We start from the raw sequence: 26,420 nt of genomic DNA, 5'->3' as shown, positions 1-26,420 counted from the left end.
TGTATTGTAGGAGCTAGACGACGTATGATGACGTGTGACGGCAGAGTAGTGGTGCCCCAATTCTTAGGGGAATATTTTCACCCCTACCCCTTGACGCTCTGTTTCAAGGGACAAGGGGTAGGCGGAGGGGTAGGGGAAGGGGAAGGGGTATAAAATAGAATTGGGATTGGGCCTAAGTTCATGAAGATAAAAGTGCTGCATGTACTCCATATGTCCACTATCTCAGCTATATCTTCTGTACTTGGCACACAGGTTGTTTCCTTTGGCAGCATACACAAGCCCTTGTTTCACCTAATAACTTCCTTAGTTTCACTCTGTTTTCCCCCGTGCATGCAGTTTCTTAACTGTGCATCACCATGAGGGCCCGATCTGAGATGCTTTGCTTTTGCTGAGCCAGCAAAACAACAGACAGCCATAATTTTTTTCTCTCTCCTTACACTTCCCACTCCTTTTTCAACATCTGGCAGAGGTTCACAGGCAAAAAAACTCTTCTGTGAGTTTCTGTTTTGACCAGTGACTCTATAGCTTTTTGGGTGTTTTGCCAATCAAGCAGACCTAAAATGCAATCTGAAAGTTAATTCATTCAGACTCCAGGCAACATTCCCCTTCGTCACTGATGCATTCCAGAGATTTTGACGCCTGTCGGCATGTATCCAACAGGAAATATTTTTATTTAAAAACCCAAAAAATAGGAAATCTGCTCTCCTCACACTAATCCAATATGAGAAGAACGTAATCAGGAGTGAATATCTAAATGAAAATATGGAAAGCAGATCTGTTATCTTGTGCGGAAAAATGCTTTTTTTGATGCCACTGTTTGGATGGAGACATCCGTCTTGCCTTGAATATTTAGAGGCCAAGCCCCTAAATGGCACACGTGTAGTGGTGGTCCTGATTAGTGATCTGACCAACTTTGGGGTCTCTAGGACAAACTCTATAGCGCCACCACCAGTTCAAATATTCACTTTTCAAACAGTTATAACATTTGAACCCTTTGTTATAGAAAAATGAAATTTAGTTAATCTGATTCCACTCTTCGTTCTGATTACATTCAATAGCTTACATGAAAACTCAGTAGTGGCCATTTTGAAAAGTACAGTATTCGTTTTTTTTTGCTACTCCTCCTTTAAAATGTCTCCAATTCTTCTGAAAATCGGCATGGATGTTCTTTGTTCTGAGCCGCACAGAAACAACTGAACAGAATTTTGATATTCATCTTTGTTCAAAAGTTATGATGTTGTGAACTTAATGTTTACCCAAAATTGGTTCAGAGGCTGTATCTCGGCCAAACTTTTGATTAATCGAAATGAAACTTGGTACACTTCATCAGCAACATGACCTGAGGGTCTATGCCAATCAATGTTACCAATTTGGCAACAGTGCCTCCTATGGATCATGAGATATGAAAATTTGCTATTTTTGCTAATAACTTTCATTTTGAAATTTTACATAAATTTTAATTTATTTTGAACAATTTGACATATCGGCACAAAAATTGGTAAGAATCATCAACAGCATGTCCCAGAAGTACCTGAGAAGTTTGAACACATTCCTAGTGTTCCAGAGATATAATGATTTTTTGCAAAAATGCTTATAACTTTTGAAAACATTGTCGAAATTTTGTTCTTTTTGTTTCTTTTCATTTCCTGGGTTATGTAAATTCTGACAATATCTTAGTGATGCGACGTTCGAGCCTTCAAAGCTTGTATCGAAAAAAAAAAAACCATCTCACAATGAAGCACTGTTCCTGGAGCTTGATTCGTTTTGCCAAAACCACATGATCTGCAACATCCGAAGCTTCGTTTACGCACACAACCACGTGACAGCTTCGTATTCTGATTCAAATAACGTGAACCCCTTGCACTTTTGTGCATGTTCAGTTTGTATTAATCCCCGCTTCACAAGCACTTCAATTGACCATTTCATAATAATCTTCATTTAATTTGATCATATGTGCATACATGAGCCATGCTTATTTTTTCATAAATTTATCCAGACTCCATTATTTTGCCTGTCCTCCATATTGAAGTAAATGAAAACGGTATTTTCGCTACTCCTCCTATAAATTTTGTCCAATTTCTTGTCCAAATTTTAAGTGTTTTGAACTTTTGAGATGCACATTGTAAAGCTTTTGACTGTTAAGTGTGATATGTGCCTTGATGAGTTTGCTGTGATTATTATGCTTGCTGTACATGCTGGGCTTGAAGTAGCAGTGGTTGCTATGCTTGCTGTGCCTGCTGCACCTTCGGGGCTTGGCCCTGTATCACTGCTTGCAGCTATATTTTGATTATAATGCAAAAACTGGGAAATCTGTCTTGCTTACACTAATACGAACTAACATGAGAGGAATGTCATCAGGGAGGGACATCTAAAAGAAAAAAAGAAAGAAAGAAAGAAAGAAAGAAATGTCAAACAATAAATGATGGCACTGTTGATGAAGACATGACTTCTGCTGTCCTGCTCACAATCTAAAAATTGGGAGATTTCTTTCTCACATTAATACAATGTAACAAAGAAAGAAGAAAGAAAGAAAGAAAGAAAGACAATTAAATTTATGAAAGAAGGAAAATCAAATAATGACACTGTTGATGAAGACATCTTAACTTCCTCACAGGAAGTCACCTGACTCTAAATTTGTTGCCAGTACACCTGGCTGAAGTTCAGTACAGAAAAACTTTCTTAGCTCATACATTTTTCATGGAATGGAAAAGCACTGTGACTATTTGAACTTACCACTTCGATAATTTTTAAAATACCGAAATGTGATTTGATATAGTCCAGGTCACACCTGATGGCCCTGAACACGTTTCTGGAGTGCACGGGCTCGGTGGTCGGCTGATACGGACTATTGAACAGACAGCCATAATTTTTTTCTCTCTCCTTACACTTCCCACTCCTTTTTCAACATCTGGCAGTCACAGGCAAAAAAAAGCTCTTCTGTGAGTTTGACCACAGTGACTCTATAGCTTTTTGGGTGTTTTGCCAATCAAGCAGACATAAAGTGCAATCCGAAAGTTAATTCATTCAGACTCCAGGCAACATTCCCCTCCGTCACTGATGCATTCCAGAGATTTTGACGCCTGTCGGCAAGTATCCAACAGGAAATATTTTGATTTAAAAACCCAAAAAGGAGGAAATCTGTTCTCCTCACACTAATCCAATATGAGAAGAATGTAATCAGGAGTGAATATCTAACTGAAATATGTGGAAAGCAGATCTGTTATCTTGTGTGGAAAAGGCTTTTTGAGGCCACTGTTTGGATGATGAAGACATCTGTCTTGCCTTGAATGTTTTGACTTATAATAAAAAAAAGGGAAATTTGTCATGCCTACACTAATACGATCATCAGGAAGGAGCATCTAAAAGAAAGAAAGAAAGAAAGAAAGAACTATTAAAGAAAAAAAACAAACTATGACATTGTTGATGAAGACAGGACTTCTGCTGTCCTACTCACAATCTAAAAATGGGACAAGTGTCTTTCTCACACCAACAATCTAACTGAAAGAAAGAAAGAAAGAAAGAAAGAAAGAAAGAAAATGATGACATTGCTGAAGATGAAGACATCTTGACTTGTTCACAGGATGTCACCTTACTGACTCTAAATGTGTTGCCAATACAACCTGTTTATCATGGAACGGAGAAACACTGTGACTATTTGAACTTACCACTTCGATAATTTTTAAAATACCGAAATGTGATTTGATATAGTCCAGGTCACACCTGATGGCCCTGAACACGTTTCTGGAGTGCACGGGCTCGGTGGTCGGCTGATACGGACTATTGGCTCCTGAAATCATCGAGGTGTTGGAGGCCTCGCCATCAAAGCCCTCAGTCTCCTCGTTATTCCTCATGCTGAACTCTTTTATCTCCACGTCCCGCCCAGATACAAGAGCAGATTCGGGGCTGAAATGAAGAGCTGTCCACTGGTCCTCTGAAAACAGCCAGGCAGAAAACAATGTCTCAACAAAGAACAACCCTTGTTACAAAACGATCACCGTAAACTCCAGCCGTGTGTATTACCTACAGACCCCGAGCCCAAACACTACATCCACCTCTCCGTCATCTTTGCGCTGTGTTCGGATCTTGTTATGAACAGTGCTGAACGATCTCGGCTGTTCTCATGGCAGTGTCAATATTTCACAGCTTCGGGATGCAGAATGTAATGTTGCCGCGAGTCTCCGCCCTCCAAACTACATTCCTGCGAGGACAGACGATTTCATGTAAAGTCCTGACTGATGTTAGAGAAACAAAAGCACGAAACAGTCATACTTCTAAACGTCAAGCTTTGAGTTCTTGTCTTCCCTCATGCAGGTGAAGATCGCAATATATGATTCATCAAATGCGAAACGACACAGCAGTTTAAAGTGTCGCTATGGCAAGCTGTTTTAATGTTTATTCCTTAAAACCAATTGAAACATTTGAATATTGAATTCTATGGGGATGTTTTTTACTATGTGTTCCAAATGCTGCTGCTAAGTGTTCCAGATGTACTAGTAGCCTACATATTTATTAGATACTTGTAGCTGAAACTGAAAAAGATAAGTCATTAAAGGTTAACTTACTACTGATAAAACAGTACTTGTAACAAAAATATTTAGTTAAATGAATACATGTTAATTTGGCTTGCCACAGTATGTCAGTTTCCAAATCCTAGTGCGTAGTCTTCCTAGACAGCATGTTGGTATTGGGTAGTTTTTAATATGAACTGTTGGTACGGAGTACAGCTGCAGAGACGATTAGGAAACCACTTGTGGACTTATTTAGAAACACTGTAAATACTGTCTTTGTGTTGTAACATAATTGGTTCTCATGGCAGTATACCTAAATAAGCATATGTATATATAAATAAAAAACTACTATATACTACATTATGCATTCACATGTATGCATGTACACATTTATATTTTACATCTTAAAAAAAAGAAGAAAAAAAAAGGATACATATTGGGAGAAGAGCACTGCCCCCTACTGGTTTGATTCCCAAAATAATGCAACCATCTTAAAACTGGCATATCTTAAACTGTGGTTCAAAAGGTCAATATTAAATGAAATATTAATCAGTGCTGTAATGCTGCCTCCTAAAATGTTGTGCATCTTCTGGAATTAACTGACAAGCAAAAAACTAAATCACAAGATAGTTGTAGTCTGGATTTGTATTTTATTTAAGCCAGGACTGAAAAAAAAAAAAGACATTTCCTTATCTTTGTTTCCATTAAAAGCTAGATTTCACATGGCCACGTACTGCATCAAGTTAAAGCCATACAATCAGACTCACTTTAAGGTACAGCTCACAAACACAGTCCTTTGTGTGAATAGAAAGGTCTTTCAATTCCTGTATAGAAAATTTTGGAAGCCAAGAGCATTTTCTCAACATTTTCTTTCTTACAGGGGTAAGTGCATATTAGAAGGATTATACAGAACAAAGCCATCCTAGTCTGAATGAAATACATATAAAATGTGCTGTTCATTATATAACTGCAATCTTCCCCAACCGAGGAAAAGAAATCAATGAAGCGGAATGAAGCAACTTGTTTCTTTTGGTGGCCACCCTTAGACCTTTTATCCGTTGTATGTCTCCTTTGGGAAAACAGATGGGTTCTGAGTTAGGAAGATTTTTCAAGTACTTCAGGCATCTCCGTTTTTTCAATTTCTTACTCCGTTAAGTTGTCTACATTTGCACCAAGCTACTATTAAAATCAGTAACCATCAAACTTTGTGGAGGTGGAAAAAACTAAATATTTAAGTAGCTGACAATATGTTGCTTTTGACAATTTAACCAAGATGAATTAATAACAGTTCTTCACTTCCAGTAAAACAGTTACAACGCCATGAAATAATATTGAACCCTGAATTCAGTCTTTTAGGTAGGAAAATGAGCTATGTTCGCAGGAATGTGTCAGTGATATTTAGACAATGAGATTTCAGTCGCGGCAAATGCAGAGAATGCAATGAAATACTTAAGTGAGTTTAAGGTTATATGAGCAGTTCTGAAAGCAGTAAGAATGTTAGATGTGATCACAGGCTTCATCAGTGGCAGCCCCAATAATTTCTTACACAATCTGAATAGATGAAACACCTTAACCACTAAAACAAGAGGTATATAGTCCAGACTTAATGTTGTGCTTGAATATCAGCAAATGCTTTAGCCCTGCCCATCATAAATGGAAACCGTTAAGCAATACTATGCAGCATAAATGAAAATTTCATTCGAGTTCCTTATCTCTAGTTTGGTATGAGATTTTTCTTTTCATATTTCATTAATTCATGCAAAATAACAGTAAACACTACACGACTTGTGGTCTATTCCCTTGAAGAGCTTAAAAAAAAGAACAAGGACTTCAAACTCTAATGGAAAAAATATATATATATCTGACATTGAACACAGACCACCACAGTAAGCAGAGGATCAGTTTTGGAATGATGTCTTCTCCAGGCTCAGCCAAGAGCGGCAACCTGGGAGGAATTTAGGGCAGCGACTCCAACCTGACATAACATGTGGATTCTACATCTTTGGTTCCAGATTCCAATTCTCTGCATTTTCCTCTTTCAGCTAAAAAAATGTAATGATCATTTAAAAGCCACTTTAGCTGCTCCATTTACAGTTTCTCCACTACAACATTAAGGTTAAAAACCTTAAGAAAACCATTACATCATGTCTGTGGATGATTTGTCAAGCTAACCCAACTAACTTAGTTTCATTTTCAGCGGCCAAAAAAAAAAAAAAGAAAAGAAAAAGAACATCTTAAAACAATTAGCTAGAACCAGGAATATGATACAGTATCAGTAGTGGAAGAAAATGTTGAGAAATGTACTATGAAGACGGACAAGGCTGTTGTATGGACTCAGACCTACCCTGAGTGAAGAGACAGAGCATATGGAGTGACAACAGTGAACGCTACACTGAAGGCAAAGTCATCACTTCCAGTGGGCACTGAGGCAGGGCACACGAAGCAACCGGAATGTTTTACATGAATCACTATACAGTCCTCAAATTATATGAAAAAAAAAGTGCTAGCAAACAAATCTGAGATCTCATTTGTAAGGACTGACAAAAGACACGACGTACAGTCTGTCACTTGGCCACATGAAGCGGCGCTAGTGGTTTAAGCCACAATTTCCAACTGGGAGGTGGGACGAAATGTCAGATGCGAAACACGTTTTATGTGGACAATGTTGACATTCGCAAAAAGAAAGGCAAGCTCCCTATGGCAGCAAAAAAAAAAAGTATCTAGGCCACTGAAGTAAGCAAAATGTGTAATTTTAACAAAAAAGCAATGACCACAGAAATTCATTTTCAAAATAAAATAGCAAAAAAATAAATAAATTACAAGTTGAACCAAAAAAAAACAAAAAAAAAAAACTATTGACTGTTGATGCTACAGTGCAATTCCTCTTTTGGAAACAAGCACCTCCACTATGACACAGGCACTTGGGAGTTCTACTAGGAAAGATGCTGCCCTGCTCCTCTCCTCCAAAACCAAGCATAGCCAAAAGAAAACGTTCGGCCTGATACTCATCAATGCTTGTTTCATCTGAAATAGTTCTTCATAAATTGTTAAAATAACTCAATTTTATACAAAATCAAATCAAAGCTTGTATAGCGAATGTTTTGCGCATATTTACATAATTCAAAGAGGCGGTGTGGCAGCATCTGCCATTCTTGTATGCTGAAGTCCAATGGGTATTTGTCATTAGTGTCATGACATCAGTGATGTTAACCATTTTAAGGGAAGCTTAACGTCTCACTGATAAAACACAGAAAGAAAATAAAAGCTTGATTTGCTTTGTTATAAATACATCAGCATAAATGTACACACTATATACTTTGTGCAAGTACTTCTTGTTTTCAATGAATATATTTAGGATTTTAGCAGTAGTTGTAGCTGATTGCAACACTTGAAGCGACTGCTCATTGAATGCAGCAGTGCGTTTCTGCTCTTGTCAGGAGGAGGGGAATGGGTGCTGTTTAAGGTTCCCCAAGCTAAGCAAGGCCCCACACTTCAGAGGTTTGACTGCCTCCTTAAGGAGAGAGCACCCATTACCTGACCTGCCATATGCCACACCAAAAATTAATCACCACAAATAAACAAAAAAACGAACATAGAAAGGGGTCTGGAAATGAAAACAAAGAAAAGCAGTTGCATCTTTTCAAATATCTACCTCTCTTTCCCCCACAACACCAGAGCCTATACATCTGATAGAATCCCAACACTTTCGGTAAACCACGGTCTGTTTGCTGATTGACACACAAGGTGGGGGGAATTTTGGTCATGAATAGCTTTTTTTTTCTCCTTTATGTCATTACATGTTGATTTCCAGAGTGGACAATGCTGCTGGCGCTCTCATGCCTCGTTCTCTGTCGCAGGGGTGTTGTTGGCCGTTACCATTGAGTCAGGTTTACGAGTCATTCGGTCCAGTTCCGCCTGTACGTCAGTCAAACCCGGCTTCTGCCCCTGGAAGAAAGAAGAGAAAGAAAAAACAGAGTAATCTCCTGTAGTTTCTGTGTTATATATATATATATATATATATATATAAAAAGAACACAGGTTGTTTATGGTTATGTGGGAACCAGCTCAGTGGATGTGGATGAGTGCTGCATGCTGGTATGCATTCAAAAGCAGCATGCTGTGTGGGCAGCAAACTTAATGAGAAAGACATGAAAAGGCAAATAAAAAAAATATTTTAAAAAACTGCATGCGGTTCTTTATCCGAGCACAATGTCATTTAAATGATGGGGCCATAACAGCAGGTAAAGAACACAGAATTGTGTTAATATATTAGCAATTCATGTAAACAACTGAAACTAAATATCAAAGAATGAAAAGTACAGTTGGTATGAACTCGACATCATCTTAGGTATGAAAACCAGTGAGTATGAGATATCACCATCCATATCACGCCACGTCACTCACACAGGCTTTTCAGCCCATTTCTCCTGGTTATTCTCTCTGGCTCTAAGGGTAAAACTCCAAAGAACAGCATTGTCCAGAGGAAACAAAAGAACATTATGACAGAAGGTGATCAGGTGAATCTCATGAATGATTGTACAGATCATAATTCAACCAAAAATCACGCGGGGGTGGGAGGGGGTGCATTCTCAGATTGTCCTGTTGTTAATGTATACCAAGTTTTGTGAAATTGAGAAACTGTATTCAAAAGATATAGGCCAATTAGTCACTACTACAGACCAAAGCCACAAATATACTGGACTATGTTTCCAAAGTGATTCAATATGAAATAATCTTTTTTTTCATAACTTTTTGTCAGGAGTATCTTGAGTTGGTGCACAGCCATTTCATGCAAATCAAACATGATTTAAGAACAAAGGCCAATTTTTTGGACAATTAGGATTGTTTGCATTTTTACATTATTTTCAAAAACTATAATTGCTAAAAATAAATAAATAATAATAATAAATGAAAAATAAATATAAAAAATCTTACCCACTGCAATAAAATATTGTATTAAATAAAGACTTTCTTTATGCAAAATATAAGCCTTTTTCCCTTCCCCCTTATGATTTTAGGGTGAAATATGACCTACACATGACAGTTGTTTTTTTTGTTTTTTTTGTGAGATACACCTGTTCCTGGGGTTGAGGCTGGAAAAGGAAGAATTTACCTGATTTCTTGGCAGAGCCTTGTACGCCTGCTCCTGTTGCCGCCCCTGGTGTCCCAGGACTGCCCGGCACACCCGTCTTTTTACTCAGCAGACTGTTGAAGAAGTTGGCCAGCACTCCTTCATTCGCTGCTGCTCCTATAAACACACAAACGAAATATAATGACCTCAGCTGGCAATGTCCAAACGATATTCATTTGCACTGTGAGGTGTTCAAAAGCAAACACACATCCAAGATTTACAATTACCACAATTATGATATTGAAAGGGCTTAGTATGTTTCCTGGGCTTCATTGACATCAACTAAAATGAGGGCTGCTCGATTATGGCAAAAATCATAATCACGGTTATTTTGGTCAATATTGTAATCACGATTATTTAACATGATTATGAGTGGGCCACATGACCAAAATTTTATATGAGTGATTTATTAAAGGGGTCATATGATGCGATTTCAAGTTTTCCTTTCTCTTTGGAGTGTTACAAGCTGATTGTGCATAGATAAGATCCCTGAAGTTGCAAAGACTAAAGTCTCAAAAAAGGAGGGGGCTTTGTAGAAAACGAAGCGTTTGAGAGAGGCGGGGCATAGAGGACCTACAATAATGTACAGTATTTAAAAAATAATGTGTTTTTTGAACATTAAAGCATGTCAACATATTCTGTTACACAAAATACACAAAATAATGATCTTTAAAAAAGCATCATATGACCCCTTTAAGATACCAATATATATCAAATATGTATTTTCTGTAAATATGTTTGCTATGACATCTACATTTTAGAGACCAGTGAAATTTCACAATTCTCAATACCACAGCAGAATACTAGGGTAACTTGTATGAATAATAATCAGTGGTAGAGCATTGCATTAGCAGCGCAAAAGGTCGTGGGTTCGATTCCCAGGGAACACACATACTGGTAAAAAATGTATAGCCTGAATGCACTGTAAGTCGCTTTGGATAAAAGCGTCTGCTAAATGCATAAATTATTATTATTAAATTATTAAAATTATTATTAATTATTAAATTAATAAGAAACAAAAAAAAGTCCTCAAATTATCGAAAATAATTAAACTGTCAACAATACAATAAAAAAACAAATGACAAAAAAACAAAGGACAAATACAATAGAAAAAATATATATAAATGAAACAAACAGTGCTTTTAAGTTTTTTATGCAAGTCTAAAGTATTCAGCTAACAGCCTACTACAGAAATTAAATAATCTAATGTAAAATAAAACAGCATAGTCTTCACTGTAAGAATTAAATTTACTTTAAAAAAGCTAAAAAAGTTAACTAATCAACTTTAATAAATCAAGCACGTCCCATTTTGCAAAAGTCACGTTATATGATTTTACTGATTTGCATGTGAAATTGGGCTTTTATGGAGGAGCGAAAGCGCACCGCTAGAAAGGGGGCGGAATGGGGCGCAATAATCGTTTTATCTTGATTATTGCATTTTCATAATCGTTCATCGAAACCATTTTAAAAAAAAAGTAAAATATGTTACCCTACAGGGTGGGAAGGTTTAAGAATTCAATTAAAGTTGATTTACTTAAAACGACTGAATCTATTCCTACTGGTATGAAACATGCTGTCCAGCTGAGCTTTGTGATCGGAAAATGTCATTTCATATTCCTACATTCTCCTCAGGAGGGCAGTTTTAAAGAGGTTAGACTGTGAGGCAGAGGGATGAACCAGCAAAATGAGATTAGTGTGAGAGAGAATAAAAGAACACAGAGAGAAAGAGTGAGAGAACAAAGTGCTCATATTTAGACTCTCACGAAAACACTGTGTTTTCGCTTCACTGCTTGCCGGCCTGATGAATAGAGAGCCATGAGATCACAAAGCTTCATTTAGGTTTTGTGGTGTGTGTAATCTTGCCAGGTAAGATTTCTTGCCTTTCATGTTAGGGTCTGGTTTCTTCACTGCAGTCATGGGTGAGACACTAGCCACATTGGTGGGCCCTGTCCGGCTTGTCGGCCGGGGTGAGCCAGATGCAGTCCGGGCAGGAGACTCCTATGCGCGCACACGCAAAAAAGAAAAATCAGGTGTTAGGAGATTTCAAAAACAATTCAGCAGATTTGTATTTCCCACTACATGAAATTACCATTAAAAACAAAACTTAAGAGCAATTAAAAAAAAAAAGCTAAAGGATTCAGTGGCTTTTGTAAAATTGTAAAGCATTAGTGTCACAACATTATCACAGGATCCTCAAAGCAGCATAATAGAATCACACTTAAAAGTGTGAGAGGTGTGTGTGTTGTAGTGAAGTCACACTTACTGTTCCTCTTGTTGGTGTGGCCGGCTGCTTGGCTAACAATGACTGTAATAAAGAGACAGAAGACATGAGAGCTGAAATATTGCTGTGTAAAACATGTAACCATGTACACTACTGTTCAAACGTTTGGGGCCAGTCATTTTTTGTAAAGACATTTTTAAAGGTCCATTGAAGTGCCTTGAAAGGCGCAGCGTTATTCTACGTGGTGATGTAATATCAACTGAAACAGGAAGACAGTGCGAGACATAGAGCAGCCCCGCCCACTTTTTTTAAGTAGCCAATAGCCAATGTTTCTTTTATATCGGCTCGGGCCAGAGCCATTGAGCTCGGAAAAGCCGCATTCGATAGCTTATGACAGCCTAAAGGATTAACCCTTTAGATTCAATATGAAAATGTTACTAAAGCAAAACAGTTGTCATAATCATGCTGAGGATGTGTAGCTTGAAAAGTGTGTCATATATTGGTGAATGGCATCTGTGTTATCTTCTACTCATCAGTTCTAATAGCGAGTCTGTCTAACAGTTTCTCCTCCTAATCTCATCCATATCACTATAAAATATAGCATTCTGTGTAGAATTCGAATGGGTCTGATACATTTTGTGGTCTGAGCCGATTATGTGGTATCGTGTCCCTATGTAACAACCAATGATGCATTAAATTGAATAAAAGTGAAACTAAATGACATTTGTGTGTTACAAAACACTTCAGTTTCAAAGAAATGCAGTTCATTTGAACTTTCTATTGAAAAAAAATCAGTTTCCAAGCTGCAGAAAATTCAGCTTTGCCAACACAGGGATAATGATAAAAAATATTAAATAATAAAATATATTAAAATAGAAAAGTTATTTTAAATTGTAATGATATTTCATAATATTGCCGTTTTTTTTTTACTATTTTTACAATTGCTGTTTTTTTCACAATTTTTTTTGTGCATCTAGGTGATACACAACACATTGTTTGTATGCAGTCACACAGCGATCTTTTCATTTCAAAGACAAAAAATCAAAAGGAGCTGCTGAACAGCAGTGACAGTGTACATACAGCCTACTATTGTGTTAAAGACCATTCTCAATAAAACCCCCTTGCATAAACACCATTCACAATTGATTTAACCACATGGAGCCGTTCAAGATATATGACAAGACCCACAGTGAAATTCAGGAGAATGTGCCAGCATATAAGAAGCTGGCTTGCAATGTCCATTAAAACAAAATTATCGTTTTAAACGACCAAATATTGTGTATGTAAAGAGTATACTGCATATCTGACCCTGGGTCAGTCAATGAAAACAATAAGAAGGCATCACCAGCTCCTGATTGGTCAGACAACTCTGGAACCACGAGGGAGAATAAACAAACGAAGGACAGCGGGAGAGCTTTGTGAGGGATGCATGTCGACGTCAGAGTAGAGATCACTTGATTTCGGCTGCCTTTCAAATGTGTAACCTCAGCACTGAATGAAGAAACCTGATCCTAAATCTGCAGTCTGTTTTCTTGTAGTCCAAACATACCTGCTGCTTCATGAGGAAGACCTGCTCATCCTCTGCACTGATTTCTTTGTCATGCACCAACTTTAGAAACAAGAAAAGGGCAAATGTTATATAAGCAGTAGCAGATTAAGGTAACATTTTCATTCCTAGGTTTTTTTCTCACCTTTCGTACAGGAGGTTTTGTTATAAAGTCCTCAAAGGGATCCTCAGGTCGAACCGTTGTGAAGTTTTCATGCAGGATGGCAATTTTCTTGTCATTGTCCCATCCGGATGGACTACGCCGAGATAAAATGTTTTAACAGAAACCAGTTTGACAGATTGACACCAAACTGAATTAGACATGGATATTCTCACATAAAAAGATGAGAAATGCAATGTTTTTAGGGGATTTCGGAGATCTCACATGAACACAGCATCCTTCTCCACTACTAAGGCAGGCGTAGTAAACTGGAAGTCATATATTTTGTGCACCATGTATTTGTAGAGAAGGCCCATGTTCTTTTCCTCTTTGACCGACGAGTAAATCAAGCCAGCTCCATCTGTGAGATGCGATTAAGGATGTGTATACTGTAAAAAAATGTTTGCAATTTTTATAGAAAATATATATATATGGTGAAAAACTGTAAATGTTAAAAAAAATCACAATGTCATCTCAATGTAAAAAAAAAAAAAGTTGTTTATGATGAAAAACTGTAAAAGAATGTTCCCAGAAGTCCCTGCTTGACATATCACGTGACTATATTCCATGTAAATAATTTGGTTTCTTCTCATTTTTCATATATGTAATGTGCATTAGGGTGTTTTGTGTTACATTTTCTGTTCTTTCAGCATCATGAAGGTTACCATGACCGTGTTTTGTTTTTGTCTATATTGTTTATTCTCAGGTTTTCGGCTGTGTTTTATGGACAGGCCACTTACAATGGACTCATCGTGATTCATCATGTGACTTTCTGTTTTTCCACCTGTATTATTATTTTAAAGGAAAAAGGCAAATTTAAAGGTACTTTTTAAACATAAAAAGCAGATCTTGGTAATTCAAGTAGGCTGGTATATTGATATTATTTCCCTTACTGAAATATACAGTTATTTGTTGCAAAATATACAGGGCAACGATATACAATTCCAAAATACCTAAAATATTATGGTGAGGTTTTGGCAACCACAGCTGCCATTTTTAACCATAAATTTGACAAAATATTTCTTTACAGTGTACTGCATGAGTAGAAAAGAAAAAGATTACAACAGCACAAATGCTAAGACTGAGTAGGATACACTGTAGACAGAACCGCCGGATGTGTGACTGAATGAAGTCAAAATGCTCCTCCTTGTAGTCGTGCTCCTTCTCCAGTACACTGACAGCATCACACTAAAAGACAAAGACAGAGATAATCAGTCAAGGGAAAACACTGTCTTACATGCAGTATATTTGATATATTAGAATTGAACAACACAAGGGTGAGTAAATAACAGCATTTCTATTGTGAACCATCCATTTATCATCATTGATCTCCTGATTTTAAATGACAGACACACCATCCTAAAAACTGATGCAGCAGCCATGTTTGTGAATGACTCAGATTGTGGCTGAATGCCATCCATAATCATTTTGGCAGGAAGAAGAGGAGCAAACTAGGCTGCATAAAAATCCAAGAGGCTGCCATGACAAAAATATCTCGGACAGATCAGTCTTGGCCACTGCAAATGCAAACTCATCTTTGCATGTCACAGATACTGCTGAACTTTTAACTTCATACTAAAAACATCCTGTCTTTAACACTTAAAACAAATGTGATAAAGCAATGGTAATTATTAATGGAGTAAACTAAAGATAATCTTGATATATGAAAGAAGATGCAGTCAGACCGAATTTTTTTCAGACACCTTCAACATTTCTCACATTATCACAGTTTATTCGCTATAGTTTAGAAAATGGTACTAAAATATGACAAGAACTCAGAGTTAAACTGTGCCAGAACAAATTCATCCTGATAATGTCAGATAACACTTAAGCAAAACATGGTCGGGTCAAAGTGTCTGAATAATTTTTGGTCTCAAATTTTTTATCAATTTTACTGGTAGTCAAAATGAACTATAGTGTCCTGCACCCACTAGTAAAAAAAAAAAATTACATCTGGTGTCTGAATAATATTTGGTTTGACTGTATTTTGAAAATCGTCTTGTGATCTTTTTTTTTTTTTTGACCATACAAAGAAAGTTAATGAGGTCCAATGTTGTTTGAACCTCAACATTCTGCAGAAGTAAGAAATTCATACAGGTTTGGAATGTCATTTTTGGGTGAACTATCCCTTTAAAGGTATTGCAGTACGCCAGTGAATTGCTGCTGTTAGCAGATCAGTAATGATGATACTAAAGCATATTGATAAGAGCAAATTTTGTGCTTTCAAGTAAACTGGAAATTGGAACTGCTTTCTGAAATTCAATCAGGCTCTATTCTCTTCTATCCCAGGGTGAGGCTGTTTGATCACTTTGCCTCTTGACATTGAACAGAACAAAGAGTGAACATTTTACTCTCAGACCTAAACTACCTCATTTAAAAACGGGTTGTCTTTCACACACCCGGGGCTGGAGGAAGGCTAACAATAGAAGAGATCATTGAGCGTGTTCTGATCCGAAAGAGCATGTGAGGGGGGTATGGTGAGTCTGCAGCTCTGAACCTGCAGGCTACTGAGACTCCATAAAGAGAGCTTTTCATCCGGTTAAAGACACTCAATGATGCATCAGAAACAACACACCCAATCCCCAAACACTGAGCAAAACAACTCAAAATATCCACTCAAATTTCATAAATTGTTCATCTACTCACTTCTATTTATGCACAGGGCATACACAACCATTCAAAGGTTTGAGGTCAGTAAGTTTTATATATACAGAATATACCGCACAGAAATGTAACACTGGGTCATTTTTCTCAATAAATAAATGACAAAGAAAATATTTTTGTCGCATTTGTTTGATTGGGTTCTCTTTGTCTACTTTCAGGACTTCTGATGATGAATTGGGTCACATTTATGCAGAAATATAGACAATTTTAAAGGGTTCAAACAAGATACCTTCTGATGTTCATTCATGTTTATTTTGTGCTTTACCTAGTAAATATGATGATGATCGTTCATGTGCTGCTTGAACTGAGGTGCTACAGCAATCTGTCACGGCAGAAGAGCCACAAAACGGTATTTATTATTCTATCTCACCAGAGTCGCCAGCTGTTTTTCAAACATTTGTCTATGATGCATTTTTGCTATTCGCAATTCAGAAGCGAGATCGCGCCCACGCGGAGGAGCTTCAGCACGCGCAACATGAAAGCCCTGTTTAATTATGATAGAAGAGAGAACTAAACATTCAAACATCTGCTTACACTTTAGGCCTGTGGCTGTTTTATTAAGCTAATTTTATTTTTTTATTTCGATTTTGGCTTCTAAGGATTATACAAAAGAAGACATGAGGTAAAGCTATTAAAAACTAGCTGCGTTTCTTCTAGCGCAATTCTTTCCCTTCACAGCGGTGCGCATTCGTTCCTCCCTAAACCCAAACTTAACGTCAGAATCAGATCAATCGGTGATTGTTGTAAGATGCCGTCTTTACTGTTGCTAAATTGCGGGACATGTTTGATAATAAAATGTTGAAAGCACAATCCGCACAAGAGACGCTGTTCCTCAGGCTGAAATGTGTGCGCGCGGCGCGCTCCATAACGGACAAACAAATTACACTTTGAGCTTCGGGCGCATGTCCAATCGATCAAATACACACAAAAATATGTCAAAATGGCTGGCTTGGAGAGTATTTACTTAAACACAGTTTATGTCTTAAGTGGAGGAGAACAGTTGGGAGAAAATCCGATGTGTATCAATATATTGTTTTAAAGTGACAGACTGGCGCTTGGGCCATCAAAATGCAAATCTGCTCTTAATCTGAATAACGTTATAGCTTTAATAAGCATTAATCTATCAATACATACACTGAAAACTATGCAGTGTTCATTTACATTTGATTACTTTTAGATTTCTTTTGTAGGCTATTACTTACCTGAACAGTAATGTTAGTAGAACTTCATGGAAAAATGACAGCACTGTTTATTTCATTTCATTTGTATATTTTTTTATTGTATTTGTCAGTTTGTTTTACTTTGTTTCTTTGTTCATGTTCTTACTGTATCTTATCTTATGTATAAAACACTAAAAATGCCTGCACACTGGTGCATTTACAAATTGATGTTTTATATTCATTTCATTAAATATTTATTTTACATTTCAGAATATAAAGCAATGTTAATTTGTCATATATATATATAAGACAAAAAGTACCGATAAGAATACCGTTAAAGTACCGAATCGATAAGCAGTATCGGTAAGAGTAGTAATACCGTTAAAACCTTAACAATACCCATCCCTAGTTGTCTGGCGGTGACCTCTTTGTTCCGCAATGTATTTTTCAATAATTTCAATTTTTCAAGTGTAATGCTACTTCACAGCATTACTGTATTTTGTACGGTTACTGTACTTTTTTTTTAATAGACTTAACTGTCCCCAAACTTTTGAACAATATTGTTTGTTTATACACACACCACTCCTGAAACTAGCATGCTTTAATATTGTGATCTCAAATATGCTGACCTAACTCTTAAGACAATAAAACACCTATTGATAGTTTTCACATGACATCACACCCTTATAGGAACGCCCACCTGGCGGGCAAAACAAAGTTTTGCTCCACTGACCGCCAGTTATTTTTACGCAGTTTGCATTAAGTAGTAATGTAGTAAAACACAGATATTAAAAGGTGAAATTCAGTAAACACTTTATTGATTATGTATATTTTGTACAAGCAAGCAGATGAAGCCAGAATATAAACGCAATGTGCAAAGTTTCACGTTAAATGATTTCCCATAGAAAACCATTAGAAGGAAAACACTGGATCATTAAGCGGATTGCGTTCATATTCCGGCCTCATCTGCTTGCCTATGTAAACTATGCATCATTAACATAGAGAATATTACTGTTTAAAATATATTAAGGCACTTTAAGTGTTTTTACAATGTTTTGTCGCACTGTTTAATGATTGAAATATTGCCTCGGGTGCTTAATATGGATTGCAAATGGCCAAAACTTGCATTTTGTTCACATACCTTTGTTTTATTCTTATGAGAGGTGATCTAAATATTTGCAGCTGTGAAACAGATGGAAAATTGACATGCTTGTCCTGCAGTTCTATGGATGTTTTGCCCTCCAGGGCTTCGAGCCAGTCATGTGACTGAATGCTATGAATAGGACCCAATATGCCAGATCAAATGAACATATCACCTTTGTGCAAACTATGAGCACTGGAATGCCCAGGTTGTGTGTGAGGACGTTGTCTCCCAGGGGCAGCAGCACACTCTCATCTTCTCCCCCAGCCGCTGGAGCTCGTCTCTGGGGTGAGCTCGGCATGGATTCCTCTGGTTCTGCATACTCCTGAAAGGCCTTAACCACTGCAGAAAAGAGAACAAGAAACCAACAGTGTCAACCTTAACTTACATATTTACAGTAAACAGTGTCAACTGCTACATTATACAGCTGACGATAGTAACAGAATCATCAAACCACTGCACATTACTGTTCACATTACACATTAAACCATTTATATTTTGCAACAAATTCAAAAGACATGAGATTTAAATAAGCAATGAATGCAGATCATATATAGATAGATGTAGGTGTAGGTGTCTAAGCAATATATTGGACTGATGATGACAACATCAATCCAATTAAGTTTAACTGTTTTTTAATTTATTTAAATGACACAGCAATACATCTGTTAGTGGACCAGTAAAAGTTACAACTCTACCGTGTAGACTGCATTCAAGCTAATGTTAGCTTACTAGCAACAATAGAAATATATTTAAGAGGTATGAGTACTTCAAAAATCAAATGACTGAAAGCAATATAGATAAATATGGAAACTCAACCATGCTTGACATGTAAGAACCACTGAGGTTTGTTCTCATGCATCAAGGAAGCATGTTTGAAATACCATGTATCTCTCTAAGTTTTAAAAGGCTTAACCAACAAAAATCCATACAAATAAAGAGAGAACATCCACAGAATTAGGACATTCCAGTCAGGTTACATAAGACCCAAACAGACGATTTGTACCAAAAAAGATGATGAAGGGGGAAAAAAAAAATCTTATTACAAAACTAATAAATAAATCTTAGCATAAGCAAGGATTTGTAGCATTAACCTGACAGTTTATTATCTGTAGTGCAACTTAAACCGCCTGAAATCATGACTTGTTATGGACACATCTGAGCAGCCGAGGCCTGTGGAAGAGCAGCTCAGATGTGAACAGAGCTGACAGCACATTCTTAAGACCCTGTCTGATCCCTGCACAAGCCCTCATCCTCACACAGCACTAGAGAACATGCGAACAGCAACCAAAAACAAATGTTATTCACTGCCGGGCTGATACACAGGAGTATATGGAGAGGGCATGATGGTGATGTGCAGAAGTGGGTGGCTGGAATGGTGGTATATTCGGGAGATGCTGAGGGAGGTAAAGGGGGAGGAACTTCCTCAGGAACCTTAAGAATGCAGCTCCAGATGACCCAGAAACCAGGCAAGCTGCACAACTTCCTTCATCGTACTGTTAAAAAAAACAACAGCTGCTGGAATAACAGACCACAACTGTCTTAAAAGCAAGTTTAAAATAAATTAATGTTAAAAAGCTTGGGGTGAGTAATGTTCTTTTTGTTTGTTTTTAAAGAAATTAATACTCTTATTCAGGAAGGACACATTAAATTGATACAGAAGACTGGACACTGGAGTAATGACTGCTTTTCAAAAATTCAGCTTTGCTATCACAGGAGTAAATTACATTTTAAAAAATGTATTAATATAGAAAGCATATTATTTAATTTGTAAAAATCTTACTTTTTACTGTATTTTTGATGCAGTCTTGGTAAGAAAAAAAAGACTTCTTTACAAAAACATTTGTAAAAATATTTCAGAAAGTCATAACTCATGAAACCCTCCATTAGCTGGTTATATCACACTCAATTACCCACACCCCGTGATGTGGAGTGCATGCATGTTTCCACAGGAGCCGGAGATCAAGATAATCTGGTGCATTTCCAGCAAACCAATAAACAACTGTTACAAATGCTTTTTGACAAAGAGTCCATTAGGAAATGTTAATTAGCTCCAGAAGGCAAACCGATGTTTACCATCTAGTGATTCTTCTTAAATGATAATAGCCAATAAGCAAGAGTTCATATCACATGGCAGAGTCTGCACATTTTTAAATAATACCCTTGATTCTACTGCCTCATGTTATCTCACAGTTCTCAACAAACTCAGGCTGAAAAACATTTTTTAAACAACTTGATCAGCCTGTTTTCACAAGACAGCTGAAAGTGTGGTATGGATTTTAATCTATAACCACTAACTTTCTTAATCAATGTGACCTAACCTCAATCAAATGAAGAACCAGTTTACAATCACTTTCTACTGTCGACGTTGACCAGCTTCTACAAACAAGGGTGGGGACAGTCAACATAATGCACAAGTCCAGTGTGGATTTTCAGCTATGAAGCCGTTGGAGAGTCAAACGCGTCTAAACATCATGATGCCAAAAAACAAAATAGTAAACACCAATTAGATAGCGGGTTTTCAATATTTGGCTTGATATAATGAGGTGATGGAGCTTAATTTCTTGATTGTATCCATCGTAATTTACATTGTTTTGCATTTGGCAGACAATTTGACATACAGTGCATTTTTATAATTTTTTTGCCATCAGATACAGGCTGCGACTTATATTCCAAAGCAACTTGTATAATGCAATTAACAAGAATAATACTAATAAGGTGTGTTTATGTTAAAAAAAAAAAAAAAAAAAAAAACACATTTAGCCTTTGAACAACACAAAAAAGGACTTCCAAAGTACATCCAGTCATCTTTACACTTAAAATAAACATTCAGATAATGTGTTAGCTGACTAAGAGCTATGAGACGTTATGTTTTAGCACAGTGGTTTGAGATGTGCTCGGGTGTTGTGCTTGTACCCTGCTTAGAGCAACGAGTCGAATGTGAGGAACATCTAACTGAGCGGACCATGATGCAACGTCTTGTAAGAGGGGCTGGACTGTCCTTCCCACTACAGTGCTGACATCACTGAGCCCGGTCAGATGTAAGGAGTGAGAGGAGGCTGCCTGCTTGTGCTTCCTATGTTGATCTGAGCAGTGCTTAAAGGGTTAGTTCAGTCAAAAATGAAAATTAGGTTGCGTTTCACTCACCCCCGATGCATCCTAGGTGTATATGACATATATATATATATATATATATATTTATTTATTTTTTTTTAAAGAAGTCGCTTATGCTCACCAAGGCTGCATGTATTTGATCAAAATACAGTAAAAACAGTAATATTGTGAAGTATTACTACAACGCAAAACAACTTTTGTATTAAAAATATTTTAAGATGTAATTTATTTCTCTAATGTAAACATAAATCTTTTGTAATATTATAAATGAAAAAAATAGAAGGATGAACGCCATACAATAAGATGGTCAGACTGGGAGATACAGAGCGAGTGATTCAGATAGCCGTTCAGATGTGTTGTAAAACCACTGGTCTCAATATTTCATACACAAGCTGAAAAACAATACCATCACCAAGCCACTTCCCTATTCTGTGCTCACAGCCCTGTTTATAGGGCACCAGCAGAAACAGTCATCCTCAGAAATAGCCTCTCACTTCATGTCTGAGCACTCTACATCTCTCATCACATTACAAAAACATTCTCAAACGCTATTGGAGCAGCTTTATGTCTTCAGAGTAAAACACCTGAAGTCATCAAGTACTTTGTCACAGCATCAACAAATCATTAGGTTTTATTATAGCTGAGTTTTAAACTTACAGTAAATCCAACATATTCACTTTTTTTTTTATTCAACAAGGATACTTTACATTGACCAAAAGTAACAGTGAAGACATTTATAAGTTCTATTTTTTTTTTTTTTTTAAGTAGGCCTACTTTTTGTTCGAAGAATCCTGAAAAATAGTATCACGATTTACACAAAAATATTAAGCAGCAAACCTGTTTTCAACATTGATAAATAAGAAAAGTTTTGCCATCACAGGAATAACTGACATTTTAAGACACATTGAAATATAAAAGAGTTTATATTGCAACAATATTTCAGTTTTTCCTGTATTTTTGATCAAACAAATGCAGCTTTGATAAGCATGATAGACTGATTTCAAAAGCATCAAAAAAATAAAAAATAAATTTACCAACACCAACCTTTTGAACCATACTGTATCAAACTACCATGGTTTTTGAAAACATGATTCTGAATTTTTTGTACATGAAAACATTTTTTATTATTATTTTAATCATATCTAACACTAGTGAAGCAGCATTTATATTCGCTCTTATTCTAACAGCAAGTGTTGAACAACATGCGTTATGCAAATTCAAACCACAAAGAGTGCTTCATATCCAGACAGTCAATAAACTATCCTCCAGTGCAGGCGGCCCTGCTAACTCCCATAATAAAAGTGGATTAGGACTCATGGACTCAATAACAAAACAAAGCAATTTTAATAAAAGCATAAGAATCCCTAGATCTAGACTAATTCACATGACTTTCTAACTAGCATCACCTATACTGAATTCACAACAGAGAGAGAGAAAAAAAAACTTTGTCCTAATGATTAAGCACTGAAACATTATCATTATCATTATTATCATTATCTCCACTGTATCAAAACTATTGATTTGTGTATTTACTAAATCTATTGATTGTGTATTTATCAAATAATTATCATTATCTCCACTGTATCAAAACTATTGATTTGTGTATTTACTAAATCTATTGATTGTGTATTTATCAAATAATTATCATTATCTCCACTGTATCAAAACTATTGATTTGTGTATTTACTAAATCTATTGATTGTGTATTTATCAAATAATTATCATTATCTCCACTGTATCAAATCTATTGATTTGTGTATTTACTACTGCATCACAATCTGTCATTTACTCTACTCTGTCTGCTGCTAATTCTTCTCCTGAAGTCAATATGTAAATGCAGCAGTCTGCTACTGAATCTCAACATTTACATATGATCAAAACCCACCAGAGAAGGAACAATTCTACTACAGAAAGCATACTTGATATGGTAAGCTGTTTCAACATCCATGCCTTCCCTTCTGCCTGATGTGGGTTGATATGGTACTTCACAATATAGTTCCTCTAGTTGAACAAACATCCTTCAGCTATTTAAAGCATGCTTATTTTTACCACTAGAATCAAATAAGATGTTTAGCAGAAAGACAGCTGGAGGTAGACTTTGTGTACAAGCAATCACCCATAAGCACACTTGAATCTGAAGGTCCCCTACATGCTAACACCAAGATATTCGTACTAATACATCTTAGTAGTAAAAAAGCAAAACAGGACTTACTCCTCTGCTCCATCTCTTTCATTTCCTCAGTTGGGATCTTCAGTTTGTCCACATGTTCACGCAGCACACTCGTCCACTTCTGCAACGACTCCATGATGGTCCAAGGCCGTGACATGTCCACCACGAACACAGCTAGACTGTCCTTCAGGGACTCAGCAGTCACTGCAAACTGCAGCAAGCCTTTGTGGTACAGGTCTCCATCCAGGATCCACACGCCACATCGAGTCAAATCTGGAAGATTTGTAAATTATAAATTTTAAAAAAACGTAATAAACTGCATTTTCCACAGACCAAAAGTGAATAATAAAAAGCAATATTTATAACTTATTTTTCATGTCATTCTAGTTCTATGGATTTTTTTTTTTTTTTTTACAAAGCATTATAGGAATAAATTTCATATTGAGTGTGAATAAACGACTAAAAAAAACGAACTATTAAATAGTTAATCACCGCTATGACAACTAACAAGTTTTATTATCATGACAGACCTAGTTCGGTAAAACTTTGCAAATTCTTTTCATCTTTTATCACCTATTTTAACCCAGTTTAAAATGCACTTACCATCTCGGTCTTCATCCTGGACATTCAGGTACAAGTATTCCAGCCCTCTACCTTTCTTACTGTGCTCGGCTCCTTGAAGTTTTGTCATAAGTGTTGTCTTTCCTGAACCATCCTCCCCTAAAACATCACCAGAAATCATATCACTTTTAAATCATGACATAAAAGTAATACAATTTGTAAATAGCCTAAGTAATAAGAGTGCTTAGACAAAGAGAATGATTTCAGTTTATGACTGGGATAAAGTTAAAAGGATAGTTTACCCAAAAATGAAAATTCTGTGATCTTTTGCTCACCCTCATATCATCCCAAACATGTACGACTTTCTTTCTTATGCAGAACACATTTTGATATTTTTGTCAATACAATTCAAGTAAAAGTTAAGTAAAACCATGTGGTTCTTCACAATGTCTTCATTTGTGTTCTGGAGAAGAAAGAAACTCATACAGGTTTGGAACAACATGAGGCCGATTAAATGACAGAATTTTCATTTCTTGTTAACTATACTTCAATATCAGCTTCCAACCGTACATCTGCAAGATGTCTGTTAAAGATCGCTTCATCTGGAAAGCATCTGCTGAGTACAAACATCTGATAGACATCTTTAAGATGTCAGTTTTACATACATTATAAATCATAAACATCAAAGACATTTTCTAAACGTCCTATAGACATATTGCAGATGAGCAAACACTCTAAATAAATACGTCTTGCAGATGTAAATGCAGACGTCAAATAGACATCTCTGTGATGTACCTGTGCTATCAGGGTATATTGTGTTCAGAGGTATTTACTTAAGGTTGTTTCACTTGAATGATATGTGCATGTCGACATTTGTAAGCAAAACTTTTAATAAGCTATGAATTTGGATTAAAAACCTAAATCAGCAAAAGAAAAAAAAAGAAAAAGGCACATACCAAAAAGCAGTATATTTTTCCCAGAAGGCAATTTAGAGCTGGAGCGTGTGGAAACTTCGCTGAGGATTGAAGACCTGAAAAACAAAACAACAAATGAGCACCGATCAATTGCCATTCATGAGATCAACAGACATGGGCTTTAATACGGTAGTTAGTAGACTGATTGTTAGTTCTGACGGCAGACAACTGTAAGTATGTACTATAATGCTACCAAAACATCCGCAAAAGGCCGTTACCACAAGGAGCCTCTCACAAGTGCTGGATGTCAGTCAACCGTTAGATCCCACCAGAAACAGACACCGGGAATCAGTTTCCTGACACTTATAATAACTAAAGAGAAATCATTACCCGTACACAGAAAATTAGCGACGCAAAGCTTCTTCAGAAACGACTTGAGCACTACAGATCTCATGTAAACCGTTGAGTTTTAACAAAGGTTAGCCAGCAGCACACGACAGAAACCAGTAACTTAAGCATGACATGAGCATATAAAGCGAGACAATCTGCTTCCTAACGCCTCCGAAGACTGCCTTTATTATTAAGCCAGCTGTAAAGGTCAAATCTAGCCTGATCCAGACTTTGACATAAGTTTATGTCAAGTGTTTTGGGCTCATCCGGGACCGGCGTCTGGGCAGCACCCGGCTGATGACAAAGCAACTCATCACACTGTCAAATAAACTAACTCCCTGCAAAATCCGCTGCACTTCTGGGCACTCTGAGGGTGCGGGCGTACCAGAGGTTTTGTCCTTCATCATCCTCGTTGCTGTTTTCCATTGTGTCGCCTGTTAGCAACATCATATGACCCCTTTAAGTGGGCGCTTAGGTTGGGTCATGAATATTAATTAGGAACATGACAGTTCCAAAGCAGAGACATCCTGACCAAATTAATATTCATGAACAACGCCTTTACCGTAGTACGAGTCGTAAATTATCACATTCTCTTAGAAAGAAAATAAAAACAGAAAGACAACTTAACAAAACCCCGAAAAAGGAGCGGGAAATGTAACCGAATCATTCATCAGAACTCATATGTCTTATTTTGTTTGTTTAAAATGCTATGCAGAACACATTAAATCATAAAATACATT

General features: G+C 36.7%; 2 protein-coding genes across 4 annotated transcripts in view; both read right to left on the bottom strand.

Moving 5' to 3' along the window:
• LOC107728702 (CKLF-like MARVEL transmembrane domain-containing protein 4) overlaps window positions 1–4,346 on the bottom strand; it is a 25,386-nt gene extending 21,040 nt beyond the window's left edge. The window contains exons 1-2 of the mRNA XM_016538985.1: window positions 4,021–4,346; window positions 3,666–3,931 (exon numbers count right to left, since the gene is read on the bottom strand). Coding sequence (XP_016394471.1) covers window positions 3,666–3,851 — 186 coding nt within the window. The 5' untranslated portion in view covers window positions 3,852–3,931; window positions 4,021–4,346. The remainder of the gene's footprint in view (window positions 1–3,665; window positions 3,932–4,020) is intronic.
• An 831-nt stretch (window positions 4,347–5,177) lies between these two features.
• Window positions 5,178–26,112, bottom strand: LOC107728698 (dynein, cytoplasmic 1, light intermediate chain 2). 3 transcript variants are annotated; one of them, XM_016538977.1, is made up of 14 exons: window positions 26,066–26,112; window positions 25,333–25,406; window positions 24,419–24,535; window positions 23,858–24,088; window positions 18,707–18,873; window positions 14,661–14,754; window positions 13,792–13,927; window positions 13,552–13,663; window positions 13,410–13,469; window positions 11,903–11,944; window positions 11,520–11,637; window positions 9,622–9,756; window positions 8,306–8,452; window positions 5,178–5,577 (listed from the first exon to the last, which is right to left on the bottom strand). In XM_016538977.1, exons 1-13 carry the CDS (start codon window positions 26,104–26,106, stop codon window positions 8,343–8,345), a joined length of 1,437 nt encoding a protein of 478 aa, XP_016394463.1. In that variant the 5' UTR covers window positions 26,107–26,112; the 3' UTR covers window positions 5,178–5,577; window positions 8,306–8,342. The 3 variants fall into 3 exon arrangements, with proteins under 3 accessions (XP_016394463.1, XP_016394464.1, XP_016394465.1); XM_016538978.1 differs by lacking the exon at window positions 5,178–5,577 and adding an exon at window positions 7,326–7,745; XM_016538979.1 differs by lacking the exon at window positions 5,178–5,577 and having other exon boundaries at window positions 8,346–8,447.
• Window positions 26,113–26,420: the final 308 nt, after the last annotated feature.

The sequence above is a fragment of the Sinocyclocheilus rhinocerous genome, unplaced genomic scaffold, assembly GCF_001515625.1.
Source record: "Sinocyclocheilus rhinocerous isolate Xijiao unplaced genomic scaffold, SAMN03320098_v1.1 scaffold1509, whole genome shotgun sequence".
Lineage (NCBI taxonomy): Eukaryota > Metazoa > Chordata > Actinopteri > Cypriniformes > Cyprinidae > Sinocyclocheilus > Sinocyclocheilus rhinocerous.
Note: the sequence above shows the minus strand (reverse complement) of the source record. Positions and strands in the feature narration are given on the sequence as shown.